Source organism: Mobula birostris, chromosome 19 (genome assembly GCF_030028105.1).
Source record: "Mobula birostris isolate sMobBir1 chromosome 19, sMobBir1.hap1, whole genome shotgun sequence".
Lineage (NCBI taxonomy): Eukaryota > Metazoa > Chordata > Chondrichthyes > Myliobatiformes > Myliobatidae > Mobula > Mobula birostris.
The window spans coordinates 10,050,736-10,069,816 of NC_092388.1; the positions used below are offsets into that span (position 1 = coordinate 10,050,736).

General features: G+C 41.1%; 1 protein-coding gene across 5 annotated transcripts in view; it reads left to right on the top strand.

Annotated features, from left to right (window-relative positions):
• Positions 1-19,081, top strand: part of jazf1b (JAZF zinc finger 1b) — a 249,902-nt gene that overhangs the window by 92,310 nt on the left and 138,511 nt on the right. For 2 of the 5 annotated variants that reach the window (XM_072283203.1, XM_072283208.1), the window contains exon 2: positions 15,543-15,615. In XM_072283203.1, the coding sequence (XP_072139304.1) occupies positions 15,543-15,615 (73 nt within the window). Of the gene's footprint in view, positions 1-15,542; positions 15,616-15,846; positions 16,027-17,270; positions 17,355-17,999; positions 18,079-18,192; positions 18,291-19,081 lie in introns of those variants that run through there. The other 3 variants (XM_072283206.1, XM_072283207.1, XM_072283205.1) reach the window with 3 other exon arrangements.

Genomic DNA, 19,081 nt, shown 5'->3' on the forward strand with positions numbered 1-19,081 from the left:
CCAAATCATGCCAAATAACACATAAAACCTAAAATAACAGTAATACATAGTAAAAGCAGGAATGATAAATAAATAATAAATACACAGCCTATATAAAGTAGAAATACTTTTCCACAATCATTACTGGACTGTTCTCCGTAGCAAAAATCTCACGCAAACGCTGTTGGCAAAAACACGGTGCAAGCGCTCTCCAGTAACCTTTAAGCTATGAAGCTGCCAAATCATACCAAATAACACGTAAAAATACACAGCCTATATAAAGCAGAAATAATGTATGTACAGTGTAGTATCACTTACGGGAATCGGGAGGACACTACTGATGGTGTGTTAGACTGAGTCGTCGCAGGCTGGGGTGGTGCAGTGGCCCCCACCCTCCAGGCCGCCGACCGATACATTGCCACGAGGCACGCAGGGGTCCAGCGGTAGCCGGGAGGCACACAGCACATCTTTAAGAAAAAAGCCGAAATAAACATGCTAATTAATTAGGTGCCGCCCCACACATAAATGTCAGCCCAGATCAAAGGCCACTGATCTGGGCCGACAATTACGTGCCGGGCAGCACCTAATTAATTAGCATGTTTATTTCGGCTTTTTTCTTAAAGATGTGGTGTGTGCCTCCTGGCTACCGCTGGACCCCTATGTGCCTCGTGGCAATGTATCGGTCGGCGGCCTGGAGGGTGGGGGCCACTGCACCACCCCAGCCTGCGACGACTCAGTCTAACACACCATCAGCAGTGTCTTCCCGATTCCCGTAAGTGATACTACACTGTACACACCATCAACAGTGTCTTCCCGATTCCTGTAAGTGATACTACACTGTACATACATTATTTCTGCTTTATATAGGCTGTGTATTTTTACGTGTTATTTGGTATGATTTGGCAGCTTCATAACTTAAAGGTTACTGGACAGCCCTTGTGCCGTGTTTTTGCCAATAGCGTTTGCGTGAGATTTTTGCTACGGAGAACAGTCCAGTAATGATTGTGGAAAAGTATTTCTACTTTATATAGGCTGTGTATTCGCGGAGAATGCAGCAGTAGCCGGGAGGCACACAGCACATCTTTAAGAAAAAAGCCGAAATAAACATGCTAATTAATTAGGTGCTGCCTGGCACGTAATTGTCGGCCCAGATCAGTGCCGATTGCCGATTGCATCTCTGATCTGGGCTGACATTTATGTGTGGGGCGGCACCTAATTAATTAGCATGTTTATTAAGGCTTTTTTCTTAAAGATGTGCTGTGTGCTTCCCGGCTACTGCTGCATTCTCCGCGAATCGGTACAGTATCTGTCCACGGCCTGGGTGTTGCGGTGGTGGGACACTGGGTGTCATCTCGACATCTGTTTCCATTAGAGCAGGCAACTCATCTTCTCCTATGACTGTCTGCCTCGATGTCGAAGGTCGAGGTTTGTCGTCTGCTGTGGCTGATGTGGAAGGCTTGCTTGACTGCTGAGCCTCGCGCATTGTTCTATCATACAGTTCTTTGTAAGGACTCAAACTATCTTGCAAATATCCCTTAAACTGACGTACCCTTTCAAAATTAAAGTCGAAGTTTATCATTGCATCGAAAATCTCACGCAGTTGCTTCACGTTCAGTTCGCTACTGCATTCGGTTTCGATTGTTATCCTTTCCTCTTCCAACTGCATCAGCTCTTCATCTATCAGTTCTTGATCATGGGATGCCAAAACCTCTTCAACATCATTGTCAACTTCCACAAGCCAAACTCACTTAGTCCTTACTTCATTCACCATGATCAAAACGCTTAATTATGTCTAGTTTTACGCTAAGCGTAACACCCTTACGAGCTCTTTTAGGCTTTTTTGACACCATAGAACTCACCTCGCTAGCGGCTGCTCACAGGCACGTGTTAAAGCAATGCCGTTCCGAATCTGGGGGAGAGCGGCTGCGCGGGGCGCGTGCTGCCTTTTATCGCGTGCTGCTTTTTTTTCGTAACAGTGAAAACACCTTCTGAAAGCGAAAACAGGGTACTAATATAGGCCTTTCGCAACAGTGAGGTTTCATAACGCGAACGTTCGAAAAGCGGGGGACACCTGTATTATTTATTTATTTGTTTATTATTAATTTTTTTTGTAATTGCACAGTTTGTCATCTTTTGTACTTTGGTTGTTTGTCATTCTTTGTGTACAGTTTTCATTGATTCCATTATATTTCTCTGATCTACTGTGAATGCCTGTAAGAAAATGAATGTCAAGGTAGTATATTGTGAACTTTTGAACTTTAAAGAAACTTTGGTTGTATTTTACGGAATCTACACTAATGATCAACACTCAGGTTATTGCTGGTTTGAAAACCGGCAATGCAGTACAAAACTAGTCTACTGCATGAAGTAGACGAGTGAACTTTAACTATCATGAAATGTCAACATCAAGCTCAAAAGGTTAACTTTGAACTGTCTTTAGCTGATGCATTAGGCTTGTTTACCAGAGGATTTCAAGATTGAAATAAATCTTGTCTGATCACATCCTGAAAGGAACTAGGTGCCTCTGGAAAGGTCACATGTGAAGGTTACTTATTTCGTAACTATGGTATGTGTGTTGTCTGGCTTCCTATTATCCAATAAAATTAATTTTTAGGCAAAAGTGCCAGCTCAAAACAATGCATGCCCTCTTTGATTCAAAGGCTTGCCCCATAGGGTATTGTCTTTCCTGAATTATCTTCAAACGTTGATACAACCTAAAAAAGCAATTAGCTACATGGCTCAATTATTACAAATCTAAAACCCTTAAAACAGCCATTTTTCTTTGCAACAAATACTACATAACTACAGCAATGACTATAACTTTCTGTCCACATATACAGTACCGTGCTAAAGTCATAGGCACATACGTATATATAGCTAGGATGTCTAAGACTTTTGCACAGTACTGTAGTCATTTTATGTATTATACTGTACTGCTGCAAAGAAATGGTAGATATCATGACATATGTGAGTGATGATAAATCTGATTCTGATCTGGGTCTCTATTGTGGACTGAGAGTGGGAAGGGGGCCAGGGAGAGGGGAATCATGGTTGGGAAAAGGGGAAGGGAGAGAGGAAGGAGTGGAAAGCACCAGAGAGACATTCTGGTGATTAATAAATCAATTGTTTGGAATCAAATGACTGTGCCTAATGTGTCTGCACCCACATCAGCCCCCGCCTCGGTACTCCTCTGCCACCTGTCCCACACCGCTCTTGTGGTGCTCCAACCTCGCCATTCTCAACATCCTTTGCTCCTGCCAGATTTTCAAACTGGCTCTCCACTCCACATTGACAAATACGGTATAGTACTGTGTAAAAATCTCAGGCACCCTAGCTGTCTGTATTTGCCTAAAACGTTAGCACAGTTTTATAGATTTGACGTTTATTTAATATTATTTTGTTTTTATCTTTTTTGTATTTGTGCAAGTTGTCTTTTGCACAATGGATGTTCAAATTTCACAACTTATATTAAACCAGATTCTGATTTTGTTTCTCTATGTTTGTTGTGTATAGTTCTTTATTGATTCTATTGTCTTTCTTTGTACTTACTGTGACTGCCCATAAGAAAATGAATCTCAGGGCAGTATATGGTAACATATACATACCTTGATAATAAATTTACTTTGAACTTTGCTATACAAACCCTAGAGTAGTTGTCATTACAATAGGAAGGTTTGATGTACAGATTTTCACCTGTAGCATCATTAACTCTTTGGGGTGAATCTTTGATTTGTAAAACTTTTTACTGTAACAATTTGTTACTGCTCTTGTAAATGTATATACATTGTATCTATATGCCCAACCTTCATTTTACCGGCCTTTTCAGGTTTTAAAGCTTCACACTTGGAATTTGTACAATTGCTTCCCTTCCTGAAATTGAGGAATGGCAGTATTTCCATTTATGAAGCAAATGCATTTATATACTGTACATATTTTCCTGCACTTATAATCTAACTGCAGGTAAATAAAATAGCTCTTCAAAAACATCTTTGATCTCTTCTAATCTGATACAATGCCTGTTAATTTGATATGATGTGGCAACACAGTACAAAACTATCCAACTGCATGAAGTAGAGCTTAAATGATGTGTTTAATATTCAAAGTATTAGTTATATATAACTCCACCGTGGACGTTTCCCGAGCCCGGCTGTGAAAGAATTGTTGGGCATGGGCCTAGCAACCTCATCCTATAAAAACTCAGAGCTGCAAAGACACCAACAGCAGTTGCAAAGCCTTATCCCTGGGAGAGGAAGGATATTCACTTGGAAGCTGTACAAAGTCATGTGGTGAAAGTGGAAGCCACGTGGCCAGACAACATTCAGCCCAGGACAGAGGACTCTCCCAGTAGGGGTGATGGGCTTAAGAAGAAGAATTTGTCATAGTTTGTAATCACAGATGCATTTTTTGTGTCAATGCAGTTTGGGTGAGTTCAGATTGTTTTCTATCTGGTTTTATTACCAGCCTACCTGCCGTCAAGGCATATATAAATAAAGGTGCCGGGAAAGGCTATGAAGGATCCCACCCACCCTGCTCATGAACTATTTGTCCTACTCCTTTCAGGGAGGAGACTATGTATCATCCACGCCAGGACCACCTGAATAAAAACAATAACTTTCCCCACGCATTAAGACTGATCAACACCTCCACCCACTAACCCACCTCTCCACACTCTCCACCAGAACTACTGTGTCATTTCCTGTCAGAGTTGCCTTAAGTACAGACACTCCTGTGCCTAGCATCAGTTTATGTGCAGTAAATAGAATCAGTCTATGTATATAAATTATCTTGCGTGTTTTTTTGTTGTTGTGTTTTTTTTTGGTGCTTCATCAGATCCGGAGTAACAATTATTTTGTTCATTTGTGTACTGGAAACGACATTAAACAATCGTGAAGTAATTTAAATGTGCAAATATTAATTGTGTATATTGGTGCTTTCAAATATAAGCTTTGGAATTGGATTCTGTAGTAACCACTGCTCTTGTGGAAGAGTTTTTGCTCAAGCTGGATTACCTTGATGACATGGAAAATTCGGTGTGGGTATTTCCATGTTCTGCAGCTGACATTTACTGAGTTCCACCAAATGACACCTTATCTCGTGTTACAGCTCTCTGCCTCTGGAGCCTGTGTTCTATTTTGTTGCAGTTGGTCATTTTAAAGAGCAACACTAAAGGCGATGGTTGGGCAGTCTGCGTAGTTTCAGCAGTCATTGCAAGTCACTCCGAAGTTCACGGTGTGCTTAAACCAACAGTGGGGATGAGTTGTAGGGGTCGTTCGGTCAAATGGGTTAATGGGGCGTTAAGAGAGTGATAGCACAAGGTAAAGATATGTTTGTGTGTTGCAGACAGCAGGGCCGCAGGATGTGGAATTGGCTTGTTACTGTCATGTACCAAGATACAGTGAAAATCTTGTCTTACATACTTTTCATACAGATCAGATCATTACACAGTGCATTGACATGGTTATGGGCACAGGTGTTATGTTTTGTAACTCCAAAACATTAAACTGATTAAAAGAAAGGCATGGGAGTCCAAAATGTGTTTACCTTAAGCAAGGCAAGTACATCACACGTGGTAGTTTCATGATGTACGCAGTTCATGTATTTCTACATATTACCTGGAGTGAATTATTTAAATGAACAAGAATGTTTAATCAAACAATATATTTACGATATTACTGAAATATTAAATACACAACAATGGCTACACTTGAGAACTGCCCTCAGCACATCTCAGTCGTTGATGTGGGTCGTGTATGTTTTAATGCACAATGTGACAAATAAGCTTATCAAGGTAAACAAAAAAAAATACAGAGTAAAGTATAACAGCCACAGAGAACGTGCAGTGCTGGTATCATTAGGGACCTCACCATCCGGAACACGCCCTCTTCTCATCACTGTCATCGGGATGGAGCTACAAGAGCCTGAAGATCCACACTCAACACTTTAGGAACAGCTTCTGCATGAGATTTGTTGTTTTGTGGCAGCAGTACAGTACAAGATATTAAAAAAATAAGCTAACATTAGAAAATAAATAAATAATGCAAGAGAGAAATAGTGCACCCTTTTTTCTCCAAACATACCTTTGCTCATTGCAGCCAAGAAGTTTTATTCAAAAGGTTCAAAGGAACATCTAAACAAGTCTGATGCATTTTGGAAACAAGTCCTGTGGACTGATGAGGTTAAAATGGAACTTTTTGTCCGCAATGAGCAAAGGTATGTTTGGAGAAAAAAGGGTGCAGAATTTCATGAAAAGGACACCTCTCCAACTGTTAAGCACGGGGGTAGATCGATCATGCTTTGGGCTTGTGTTGCAGCCAGTGGCACGGGGAACATTTACTGGTAGAGGGAAGAATGAATTCAATTAGATACCAGCAAATTCTGGAAGCAAACATCATACCGTCTGTAAAAAAGCCGAAGATGAAAAGAGGATGGCTTCTACAACAGGAGAATGAACCTAAACACACCTCAAAATCCACAATGGACTACCTCAAGAGGTGCAAGCTGAAGGTTTTGCCATGGCCCTTACAGTCCCCTGACCTAAACATCATTGAGAATCTGTGGATAGACCTCAAAAGAGCAGTGCGTTCAAGACAGCCCAAGAATCTCACAGAACTAGAAGCCTTTTGCAAGGAAGAATGGGTGAAAATCCCTCCAACAAGAATTGAAAGACTCATAGCTGGCTACAAAAAGTGTTTACAAGCTGTGGTACTTGCCAAAGGGGGTGTTACTAAGTACTGACCATGCAGGGTGCCCAAACTTTTGCTTCAGCCCCTTTTCCTTTTTTGTTATTTTGAAACTGTAAAAGATGGAAATAAAAAAGTTTTCTTGCTTAAAATATTAAAGAAATGTGTCATCTTTAACTTTATGCCTTTTGGAAATCAGTTCATCTTTTTCTCGCTTAGCTATTCACAGTAACAGAAATCTTGACCGGGGTGCCCAAACCTTTGCATGCCACTGTATGTAAATACAAAAAGAAGAAATAATAATAATAAATAAATAACCAATAAACATCGAGAACATGAGATGAAGAGTCCTTGAAAGTGACTCCATTGGTTGTGGGAACATTTCAATGATGGGGCAAGTGAAGTCGAGTCAAGTTATCCCCTCTGGTTCAGGTCTTGATAGTTGAGGGGTAGTAACTGTTCCTGTATCTGGTGGTGTGGGTCCTGAGGCTCTTGTACCTTCTGATGGCAGCAGCGAAAAGAGAGCAAGTCCCAGGTAGTGAGGCTCCCTGTTGATGGATGCTACTTTCCTGCAACAGCGTTTCATGTAGATATGCTCAGTGGTTGGGGCGGCTTTGCCTGTGGCTATCTGCAGTCCACAGAGAGTTGCTGACAATCACTGGCACCATCTTTAACTCTTATTAGCTTCAGTTTTCGCTTTCTCCTCTGGAATTCAGAAGCAGTTGAGAGCATGGCTGCATTTTCCAGATGGGGAAATAAGTTATAAATTCAGATATTCAAGACAAGGTAACAAGATATCTGGCAATGGGGAAAGAAGGAAAATGTAAAAATTGATTTACCTGCTGAATCGCTGGCCTGTTGAAAGATATTATGGGGTGGGGGGATTAGTGAATGTTGCCTCATATTGAAAATATGAAGTAGCCATGATCAAAGTTTATGATGTTATGTGCCTGTGATGCTGCTGCAAGTACGTTTTTCATTGCACTTGACCAGAAACTCAACTTTGACTTTGAAATCAAATCAAGGGAATGAGAAGTTAGTGTTGATTAGGGAATGGACAGTGAAGGAAGTTTTTAATTATACAAGGTTCCTGCATTTTTCTTCCATAAATGTGAGGCTGATAATGCATGTAATGAGGAGTGGAGGATAAAAGGATAGAAGGGTGAAGGGACAAATAATCCAGCTATCGTTAGAGTACTGGGAGTGTTCTGAATCGTTCAACTACAGGATATCCTATTCTCCTTGTCCTTATTCTCTTTGACACTGACAGATACTCAAAAGTAATGGGGTGAAATAAATGGCAATGAAATACCTAGAACTGAACCTCTCAGGAATATCATTGTAAGCCATAATTACTGTCAGATTCTGAAGAATTATTTATATCTGGTTTCTTGACCCCTTGAAGGAGAGTTAACATTTCAAATGTTATTTTGAAAGAAAAGCATCCCATGTATGAGCACAAGAGATTCTGCAGATGCTGGAAATTCAGACACAAAGCACACAGAAAATTCTGGAGGAGCTCAGTACGTAGGCATCATCATGGAGGCATAAATAGGAGTCCTGAAGAAGAGTCTTGGCCTGAAACGTCAACTGTTCATTTCCTTCCATAGATGCTGCCTGACCTGCTGAGTTCCTCCAGCATTTTGAGTGTGTAATCCAGTATATAGGTATATACCTTGCTCTCTTATATAATTTCATGTTTTTCTCTTTTTTATGTTTTTATGTTTTGCTTGTTTATATCTTTGACTTAATCTCATGTCAAAGATAATCTCTTAATCAAATGGCAAAATAGTACAACTGTGGCTGACAAGGGAAGTCAAAGCTAATGTAAAAACAAAAGAGAGAGCGTACAACAATGCAAAAATTAGCAGGAAGACAGAAGATTGGGAAGCTTTTAAAAACCTACGGAGAGCAACTAGAAGAATCATTAGAAGGGAAGAGATGAAATATGAAAGCAAGCTAGCAAACAATATCAAAGTGGATAGTAAAAGCTTTTTCAAGTATGTAAAAAAATAAGAGAGATGAGAGTGAATATAGGACCGCTAGAAAATGAAGCTAGAGAAATAATAACAAGGGACAAGGAGATAGCAGATGAACTAAATGAGTATTTTGCATCAGTCTTCACTGTGGAAGACACTAGCAGTATGCCAGATGTTGTAGTGTGTGAAGGAAGAGAAGTGAGTAAGTTACTATTACAAGGGAGAAGGTGCTCAAAAAGCTGAAAAACTTAAGGGTACATAAGTCACCTGGACCGGGTGAACTGCACCCTAGGGTTCTGAAAGAGGTAGCAGTAGAGATAATGGAGGCATTAGCAATGATCTTTCAATAAATCATTGGACTCTGGCATGGTGCCAGAGGACTGGAAAATTGTAAATGTCACTCCACTCTTTAAGAAAGGAGGAAGGCAGCGGGAAAGAAGTTATAGACCAGTTAGCCTGATGTCAGTGGTTGGGAAGGTGTTGGAGTCAATTGTTAAGGATGAGGTTATGGAGTACTTCATGACACAGGGCAAGATAGGACAAAATCAACATGGCTTCATTAAGGGAAAATCTTGCCTGATAAACCGGTTGGAATTCTTGAGGAGATTACAATAGGATAGATAAAGGAGATGTCATGGATGTTGTATATTTGGACTTTCAGAAGACCTTTGACAAGGTGCCACACATGAGGCTGCTTACTAAGCTAAGAACTCATGGTATTACAGAAAAGTTACTAGCATGGTTAGAGCATTGACTGATTGGCAGGAGGCAGCAAGTGGGAATAAAAGGATCCTTTTCTGGTTGGCTGCCAGTGACTGGTGGTGTTCCACAAGGGTCGGTGTTGGGTGTTCTTCTTATGCTGTATATAAAAGATTTAGATGATGGGATAGATGTCTTTGTTGCCAAGTTTGCAGATGATATGAAGATTAGTGGAGGAGCAGGTAGTGTTGAGCAAGCAGGTAGGCTGCAGAAGGACTTAGATTAGGAGATAGGGCAGGAAAGTGGCAAATGAAATACAATGTTGGAAAACTCTTGGTCATGCATTTTGGTAGTAGAAATAAATGGACAGACTATTTTCTAAACAAGGAGAAAATCCAAAAATCTGAGTTGCAAAGGAACCTGTGAGGCCTTGTGCTGAACACCCTTGTGGGTCTGGGAATTTAGGAAGATGAGGAGAATCTCATTGAAACCTTTCGAATGTTTAATGGCCTAGACTGAGTAGACGTGGAAAGGATGGTTTCCCATGGTGAGGGAGTTTAGGACCAGAGGGCACAGCCTCAAGATAGAGGGACATCCATTTAAAACAGAGATGCGGAGAAATTTCTTTAGCCATGGGGGGGTGGGGGTGAATTTATGGAATTTGTTATAGTCATAGTCATACTTTATTGGTCCTGGGGGAAATTGGTTTTCGTTACAGTTGCACCATAAATAATAAATAGTAATAGAACCATAAATAGTTAAATAGAAATATGTAAATTATGCCAGTAAATTATGAAATAAGTCCAGGACCAGCCTGTCGGCTCAGGGTGTCTGACCCTCCAAGGGAGGAGTTGTAAAGTTTGATGGCCACAGGCAGGAATGACTTCCTATGACGCTCTGTGCTGCATCTCGGAGGAATGAGTCTCTGGCTGAATGTACTCCGGTGCCCACCCAGTACATTATGTAGTGGATGGGAGACATTGACCAAGATGGCATGCAACTTAGACAGCATCCTCTTTTCAGACACCACCATGAGAGAGTCCAGTTCCATCTCCACAACATCACTGTCCTTACGAATGAGTTTGTTGATTTTGTTGGTGTCTGCTACCACAGGTTGTTGGGAGTATTTAAGGCAGAGATTGATGGGTTCTTGACTAGACACAGCATCAAAGGTTACGGAGGGAAGGCTGGACAACGGGGTTGAGGAGGGGAAGAAAAGGATCAGCCGTGATTAAATGGTGGAGTAGACTTGACCAGCCAAATGGCCTAATTCTGCTCATTGTCTTATGTCTTTCATTTTCTATATAATACTTAAAATATAATTTTAATTTCCCCCTTTTTTTATTCATTGTTTCCTCTTAAGAGTTTTATAATTGGTTGAATTTTTTTCCCTCTGTTTTCACAACATATGCCAGTGATATTAAACTTGATTCTAATTCTGATTCTGCCTTGCTGATTACTGAGCTCATTACTGATTCTACAGTTCCCCCATAGAGGGCAGCAAACTCAAATAAATGATGCAAGACCAGACTTCCAAGGACTGTTCCACTTTGGGAGCAGCTGGGGACAACGAGTGAAAATCTTCCCTTGACTGCTGACAGCAAAATCTGTAGCATAATAATAGATGACAAGTTTACATATTTGATTTATACCTTTAATAACAAGATATTTCAGAAACCTGATGACAAACCGAAGTGAGCACAATTGGGAGAATTTTTATTGTCATGCATTTATTCATGGAAATATATTTCCGCATTTTGTCTTGCATTTCAATTCTCTTTAACCTCAATTGGAAGAGCTGAAGAAATAGAATATTTTATTTAAAGATTTTTTTACATGAATCTTGAAAAGAAAGTTATTGTCAGGCAAATTTCTTTATAAAACAATTAGAGCATTTTAGGCACAGGCCCTTCGGCCCACAGCCTTGTGCCGACTTTTCAGCCTACTCTAAGATCAATCTAACCTTTACCTCCCATATAGTATTAATTGTAAAGTGGCTATAATATCAGAATATTTTACCTTTTTTGTCATTTGGTACTGCTGTTGCCTCCCAGTAAAAGTGTTTTAAGTTCAGGTACAGAGTCTGTACTATAAAAATCAGTGTAGCAGTGGTGTGCTGTAGCATCAGCCAGCCTGGTTTTTAAACATTATATTAAATCAAAGGCCCATCAGGTTGAAGTTTAAAATTGGCAGCATATAAAATATAGCAAAGGAGGCATCTGTAGTCATTCTTTCACATTATACAAGGGGTGATTGATATGTTCGTGGCCTAAGGTAGAAGGGGTCAATTTTAGAAAACCTAGCACATTTATTTTTCAACATAGTCCCCTCCTACATGTACACACTTAGTCCAGCGGTCGTGGACTATACGGATCTTGGACCTCCAGAAAGTGTCCACAGATGGGTGATTGATAAGTTTGTGGCCTAAGGTAGAAGCAGATGAGTTATACAGCTCTCCTTACATGCACATGCAGGTCAACTCTTAGAGTGATTATGCAGAAAGTTTGAGGTTAATAACTCATCTCCTTCTACCTTAGGCCACAAACTTATAAATCACCCCTGCTGTGGACACTTTCTGGAGGTCCAAGATCCGTATGCTCCACGACCGCTGGACTAAGTGTGTAAATGTAGAAGGGGACTATGTTGAAAAATAAATGTGCTAGGTTTTCTAAAATTGACTCCTTCTACCTTAGGCCATGAACTTATCAATCACCCCTTGTATGTCAACTGACTTTATTTGCTTTGGTAGTAAGGTGGTCATAAGAACTTTCAAGTCATCTTTAAGATAGACATTTCCCTCACTTCCAGTAACCCCTCACCTCTGTCCTACCCTTTTTTTCCCTTGTCCCTCTGGCCGTATTGCCCCATCTCTTTCCTCCTCAATTTGCCCATCGCCTACTCATTTCTCTCTCCTATTCCCCTCCCTTCCTCCTTCCCTTTATTCCATAGTTTATTCTCTTCTATCAGATTCCATCTTCTTCAGCCCTTTGTCACTTCCACCTATCACCTCACCAGATTCTTACATCATTCTGTCTCTCTCCCCACCCCCACCACCTGTCTGTCATTGCCTTCTCACCTGGATTCACCTGTAAGAGGATAGGGTTCCTTTTGTCCTCACCTACCACCCCACTAGCCTCCGGGTCCATATATAATTCTCTGGAACTTCCACCAACTCCAATGGGAACCCACCACTAAGCACCTTTCCCGCTCTCCCCCCCCCCAACTTTCCACAGGGATAGCTCCCTAAAAGGCTCTCTTGTCCATTTGTCCCTCCCTACTGATCTCCCTCCTGGCACTTAACCTTGCAAGCTACACCTGCTCCTATACCTCCTCCTTCATTACCATTCAGGATCCCAAACAGTCCTTCCAGGTGAGGTGACACTTCACCTGTGAGTCTGTTGGGGTCATATACTGTGTCCGGTGCTCCCAGCGTGGCCTCCTGTATATTGGCGAGACCCGACGTAGATTGGGAGACCGCTTCACCAAGCTCCATCCGCCAGAAGAAGAGGGATCTCCCAGTGGCCACCCATTTTAATTCCACTTCCCATTCCCATTCCGATATGTCCACCTATGGCCTCCACTGTTGCGATATGACCGTACTCAGGAACAACACCTTATATTCCATCTGGGTAGCCTCTAATCTGATGGCATGAATATCGATTTCTTGAACTTCCAGTAATGCCCACCCCCTTCACCATTCCCCATCCCCTTTTCCCTTCCTCACCTTTTCTCCTTGCCTGCCCATCACCTCCCTCTGGTGCTCCTCCCTCCTTTTCTTTCTTCCATGACCTTCTGCCCTCTCCAATCAGACTCTGTCTTCTCCAGCCCTGGATCTCTTCAACCAATCAATTTCCCAGCTCCTTACTTCATCCCTTCCCTCCGGGTTTCAACTATCACCTGGTGTTTATCTCTCCCTTCCTGCCACCTTTAAATCTACTCCTCATCTTTTCCCTGCAGTCCTACCGAAGGGTCTCAGCCCAAAACGCCGACTGTACTTTTTTTTCATAGATGCTGCTGGCCTGCTGAGTTCCTCCAGCATTTTGTCTGTGTTGTTTGGATTTCTAGCATCTGCAGATTTTCTCTTTTTCCACTTGTTCCCTGCCAGCTCTTGCTCCTCCTTTTTGTACTGGCTATCTCCTTTTTTTTCATTCCTGACAAAGAATTGACCTAAAATGGCAGAGCAGGCATGATTGGCCAGATAGCCTACTCCTGTTCCTATTTATTTTATTCTTGTGCAAGAAAAAAGAAAGTATTTTAAGTTATCAGCTACCCAGCAGTTAATACAGGAAATAACAGCAAGGCAATGATTTTATTGAAAACCTCACACTGTTTATAATCAGAAACACAAGAGAGAGATATTGATAGCAACAAGATGCTGGAGGAACTCAGAGAGTCTGGCAGCATCTTTGGGAGGAAAAGGCAGTTGATTTTCACACCTAACGGTCTCTAGAGTTTAGTGAGAATGGTGCAAAAAAAGATCTAGTAAATGGTAGTTCTGGGGACAAAAATGCCTTGTTAGTGAGAAAGGTCAGAGGAGAATGACCAGATTGGTTCAAGCTGCCAGGAAGGTGACTGTATCTCAAGTAACTGCTGGTACAACAGTGCTGTGCAGAAGAACATCTCTGAACACACAACACATCGAACCTTGAACTGGATGGGCTACAGCAGCAGAAGGCCACTTTATTAGATAACTCCTGTACCTAATAAATTGGCCACTGAGTGTATATGACAAAAAATTTGTTGTTATACTTTATACTTTATTGTCGCCAAACAGTTGATACTAGAATGTACAATCATCACAGCGATATTTGATTCTGCGCTTCCCGCTCCCTGGAGCACAAATCGATAGTAAATATTAAAATTTTAAATTATAAATCATAATATATCAATTTATAAATAGAAAATGGAAAGTGAGGTAGTGCAAAAAAACTGAGAGGCAGGTCCAGATATTTGGAGGGTACGGCCCAGATCCGGGTCAGGATCCGTTCAGCAGTCTTACCAGAGATGGAAAGAAGCTGTTCCCAAATCTGGCCGTACGAGTCTTCAAGATCTTGAGCCTTTTCCTGGAGGGAAGAGGGACGAAAAGTGTGTTGGCTGGGTGGGTTGTGTCCTTGATTATCCTGGCAGCACTGCTCCGTCAGCATGCGGTGTAAAGTGAGTCCAAGGATGGAAGATTGGTTTGTGTGATGTGCTACGCCATGACAGTTAATCAGTTCAGAGGACCTGTCCTGGGCAATTATGAAGAAAGCACGGCAGCATAAGAGTTTGTGAAGGTCTGGCATGTCATCTAAAACTTTGACAAGCTTCTATAGATGTGTATTGGTGAGTATGTTCACTGGCTGCATCACAACCATGTATAGAAACACCATTGCCCTTGAACGGGAAATCCTATTCAAAATAGTGGATATAGCCCAGTCCATTACAGGTAAAGCCCTCCCCCCTATTGAGCACATCTACATGAAAACAGTGCAGGAAAGCAGCATCCATCATCAGGGATCTCCAGCACCCAGGGCACTAACATCTTCTCACTGTTGCCATCAGGAAGAAGCACAGGAGCCTCAGGACTCGCACCACCAGGTTCAGGAACAGTTATTACCCCTCAACTATCAGGCTCTTGAACTCGACTTCACTTGCGCATCATTGAAATGTTCCCACTACCTATGGACTCCTTTCAAAGACTCTTCATCTCATGATCTCAATAATGACTGCTTATTTATTTTTTATTATTTCTTTCTTTTTGTATTTGCGCAGTTTGTGTCTTTTGCACACTAATTGAACGCCCAAGTTGGTGCAGTCTTTCACTGAATCTATTATGATTGTTACTCTATTATAGATTTATTGAGTATGCCCGCAAGAAAATGAATCACAGGTTTGTATATCATGAAATATATGACTTTTGATAATAAATTTACTTTGAGTTTTGAACTATACCTCCTCCTTGATGGCAGTAACAGGAAGAGGGCATGTCACAGATGGTGAGAGTTCTTAATAATAGATTCCGCTACCTTGAGGCACTGCCTCTTGAGGATGTCCTCAATGGTGGAGGGCTAACCTCATTATTTACTAAGTTGTTGTAACTTGCTATAAAATGTACATTACTTGAATGCTAAGCAGTGTTTAATCTTAATGTCGTTTTTCTCCGGACTTTATTCTATTAACTTGGACTATTGTTCACAAGTCTGTGCACTCTTTTATTCCCCTGCAGATACTGATCCACGGGTGTTAGAGAAACAGGAACTGCAACAACCAACCTATGTCGCTCTTAGTTATGTTAACAGGTAAGATGAGTTCTTTTGTACAAATTCCTCGTGAATGGTTTGTGCTGTCTTCGAACATTCACCACAAAAGAAAGTATGCAGTTTTGTGAAACCACTTTATATATAGTGGACTTGACCTACTTTCGAAATTTTAAACCTTACTGCTATATACTTACCAGCTTTTCTGTACTCAATCAGAGATTTTTTTGTCAAATTTATGTTTGCAGAAGGGTGGAAAATTCACGATGGTGAAAGTAGCAGTTCACAGATAGTAAATTACCTAATTTTCCTGGCAATACTTAAGAAGATCTTAGGCTCTGCTGGCAGCCACACCTTTGTCTCCTTGTCTATCACCACCTTTGCTGCATGGAAGGCTGTCACTCCAGTGTGGGTGCAGCAAGTAAGACAGAAGTAACACAACCTGATTTACTGGTAGGTAGAAATGGGCTTTGGTTGTGGGGAGGATGAAAGGCTGATTCATTAATTGAGAAATGTCTATTATATAATCAGGATTCTGTACCTGTGCTGTTAAATGTGGTGAATAAATAACATATCAATCTTTTTGGTTGATGTGGCAAGACCTTTTCATTTCATTTTTGTATTTAAAAATGAAAAGGCATCCTTCCACATTATCAAAAAGTTGTCTACGTTATAATTTTAACTTAGAACATAACTTATATGTTACAATTTCAATTTATAATGTGCATTTCAACTTACAATTTCTAAATGCAGTGTAAAGAATTTTTCCACTCCACAGTCTTTAAAAAAATTTGACCTTCAGTCCAAGTGTGAATATGCCAATATTTTAAGTGAAAAGCAATCTATAATAGGTCCAAAACTTGTTTAGAGATGCCAGTCCAGATTTAGTTAGAAAGACTTATTCAGATGCAGGGTCCTTTAGGAATGCCATTGAGTTTCTTTGCACTCACTGCTGGGCTACTCCTCTGGAATTGTATTCTGCTGCTGGAACTGCCATTTTCTAGCTATTTGCTTCATGAGTCATACTCCCACGTGTTGCTGTCCTGGATAATTCATTTTTGTATATGTTGAATCACCTGAACCATTATAAACACCAAGTATTCATTGTTATAACATATTTGTGATGTGAACTGAAGTCTCAAAGGTGCAGGACGGTTTGTACTCTGTTAACGAATAATGGTATTTGGGTTCACTGAAGCTCCGTGCTCTTTTGCCTGCTTTCTTTTCTTCTCGGTAAGGAAAATTGTGAAGCAAACTGAATAAATTAACTGATATGAATCTTACCATTGGAACATAGAACAGCACAGCAAAGTACAGGCCCTTTGGCCCACGATGTGCTGACCTCTTAACTTACTCTAAGATTAATCTAACCCTTCTCTCTTACATAGTGCTCCATTTTTCTATCATCCATGTGCCTTTTTGAGTCTCTTACATGTCCCTGATGTACCATCGCCCCCAGCAGTACGTTTCACATACCCACCACTCTTCGTGTAAGAAGATAAAACTTACCTCTGACATCTCCCGTATACTTTCCTCCAGTCACTTTAAAATTATGCACCGTTCATATTAGCAATTTACGCCCTGGGAAAAAGTCTCTTCCTGTTGCTTTGTGCATGTTTGTACTGAATATTGTTTGGTATAGTATGTGATCTGACTTAGAGTTTCTGAACATTACTTGATGAATTTTGTTTGGATAGGTAAGGTTAATTTTTAAACACGAGAAGTCTGCAGATGCTGGAAATCCAAAGCGACACACATAAAATGCTGGAGCAACTCATCAGGTCAGGCAGCATCTATGGAAATGAATAAACAGTTGACATTTGGTCCCAAGACTTCTTCGCAACTGGAAAGAGGGGGAAGATGCCAGAATAAAAAAGGTGGGGGGGAGGGGAAGGAGGATAGTGAGAAGATGATAGGTGAAGCCAGATGGGTGAGAAAGATAAAGGGCTGGAATGGATGGAACCTGAATGAGAGGAGAGTGGACCATAGGAGAAAGGAAAGGAGGAGGTGACCCAAGGGGAAGTGATAGACAGGTGAGAAGAAGTAAGAGGCCAGAGTGGGGATAGAAGAAGAGGGGAAGGAAAAAAATGTTTATCGGAAGGAGAAGTCAATATTCATGCCATCAGGTTGGAGGTGACCCGGACAGGATATAAGGTGTTGCTCACCCATCCTTAGGGTGGCCTCATCTTGGCACAAGAGGAGGCCGTGGACTGACGTGCCTTAACTGGAATGGCAATTTGAATTAATTTTTTTATTGTTAGCAATATGAACTGTATTATTTCTTTTTAATCAGGGTTTTGTTTATAAATGAAGTTCATGTTTAGTGCTTGATGTAAAACAGCATCAACTTGTTGGCTAATTGTTCTACAGTTTACTTTAGATCACTGTACACATTTTGGTTCCACTGACTTCCTTTTGATTCATAGTTACACAGGAGCTATTCGTCACGTGGCATCTTGCCCAACTGACTTCTCTTTAGTGCCGGTTGGCTATTCAAGCATAAAGGTATCTGAAGGCAAGCAGAAATCTTTTCCACCGAGCATTTTAATATGTTGACTTCTAACTGAGGTCACTGATTTAAAATCATGAGTGAGCTATAAACTTCCACTTCACTTGTAGAGATCTATATTATGGATTGATTACAAGAAGACAACTACATTTCAAAGTCTGCTGGCTAACAGGAGGGAACTACCGGGGTGAACCATTTTGCAACAGAGGTAAGGGCTTATCAGAGACTGTATAGCGCCACGACTTGGCAGGCACAAAGTTCAGAGTACATTTATTATCAAAGTAAATATACATGATACAACCTTGAGATTTTTCTCCTAACAGACAGCCTTGAACCAATAAACCCAAAAGAACCCGTGAAAAAAAGCATTTCAAACACCCAATGTGCAAAGAGTAAAAAAAAAACAAATCATGCAAACAATTAAAGGCAAGCAAATAGCGTTCTGAACCAAAGTCCGCAAAGAGAGTCCAACCTTAGCTCAGCGCAGAGCAGAGCAGCAAGCTGAACCGGTCTGTCCCTCACCTCCGGTCCCGGCACCCTGACCTTTACAATCTGGCCCCGCGCCCAAAGTCATCGCCCAAACTTTGGGTTCAGTCAGTTTGATATGCTCTGGAGCCTGGACCCTACCCCCTCAATTCGGCCTGTACCCAAGCTTTCTGATTCGGCCTGGCACTTAAATTATCGTTCAGACATCCTATGGAAGCAATCCCATATCTACCACTACACAGGGTTGACAGACTTACCATAAAGTCCTCTAATTGACACCAGTTTTGCTGCTGAAGTATTGTGGTCCACAGTTATTTCAATAACGATTCTCAGTTTACTGATTGGGAAGCAAAAATCAATTGCAAATTTATAAGTAGTGGATGTGGAAAGGATGTTACCAATAGTGGGGGGTGTCTAGGGGCAGGGGGCACAAGGATGGGGAATTCAAGGACATCCCTTTAGAACAGAGATGAGTAGGAATTTCTTCAGCCAGACAGTGGTGAATCTCTGGAA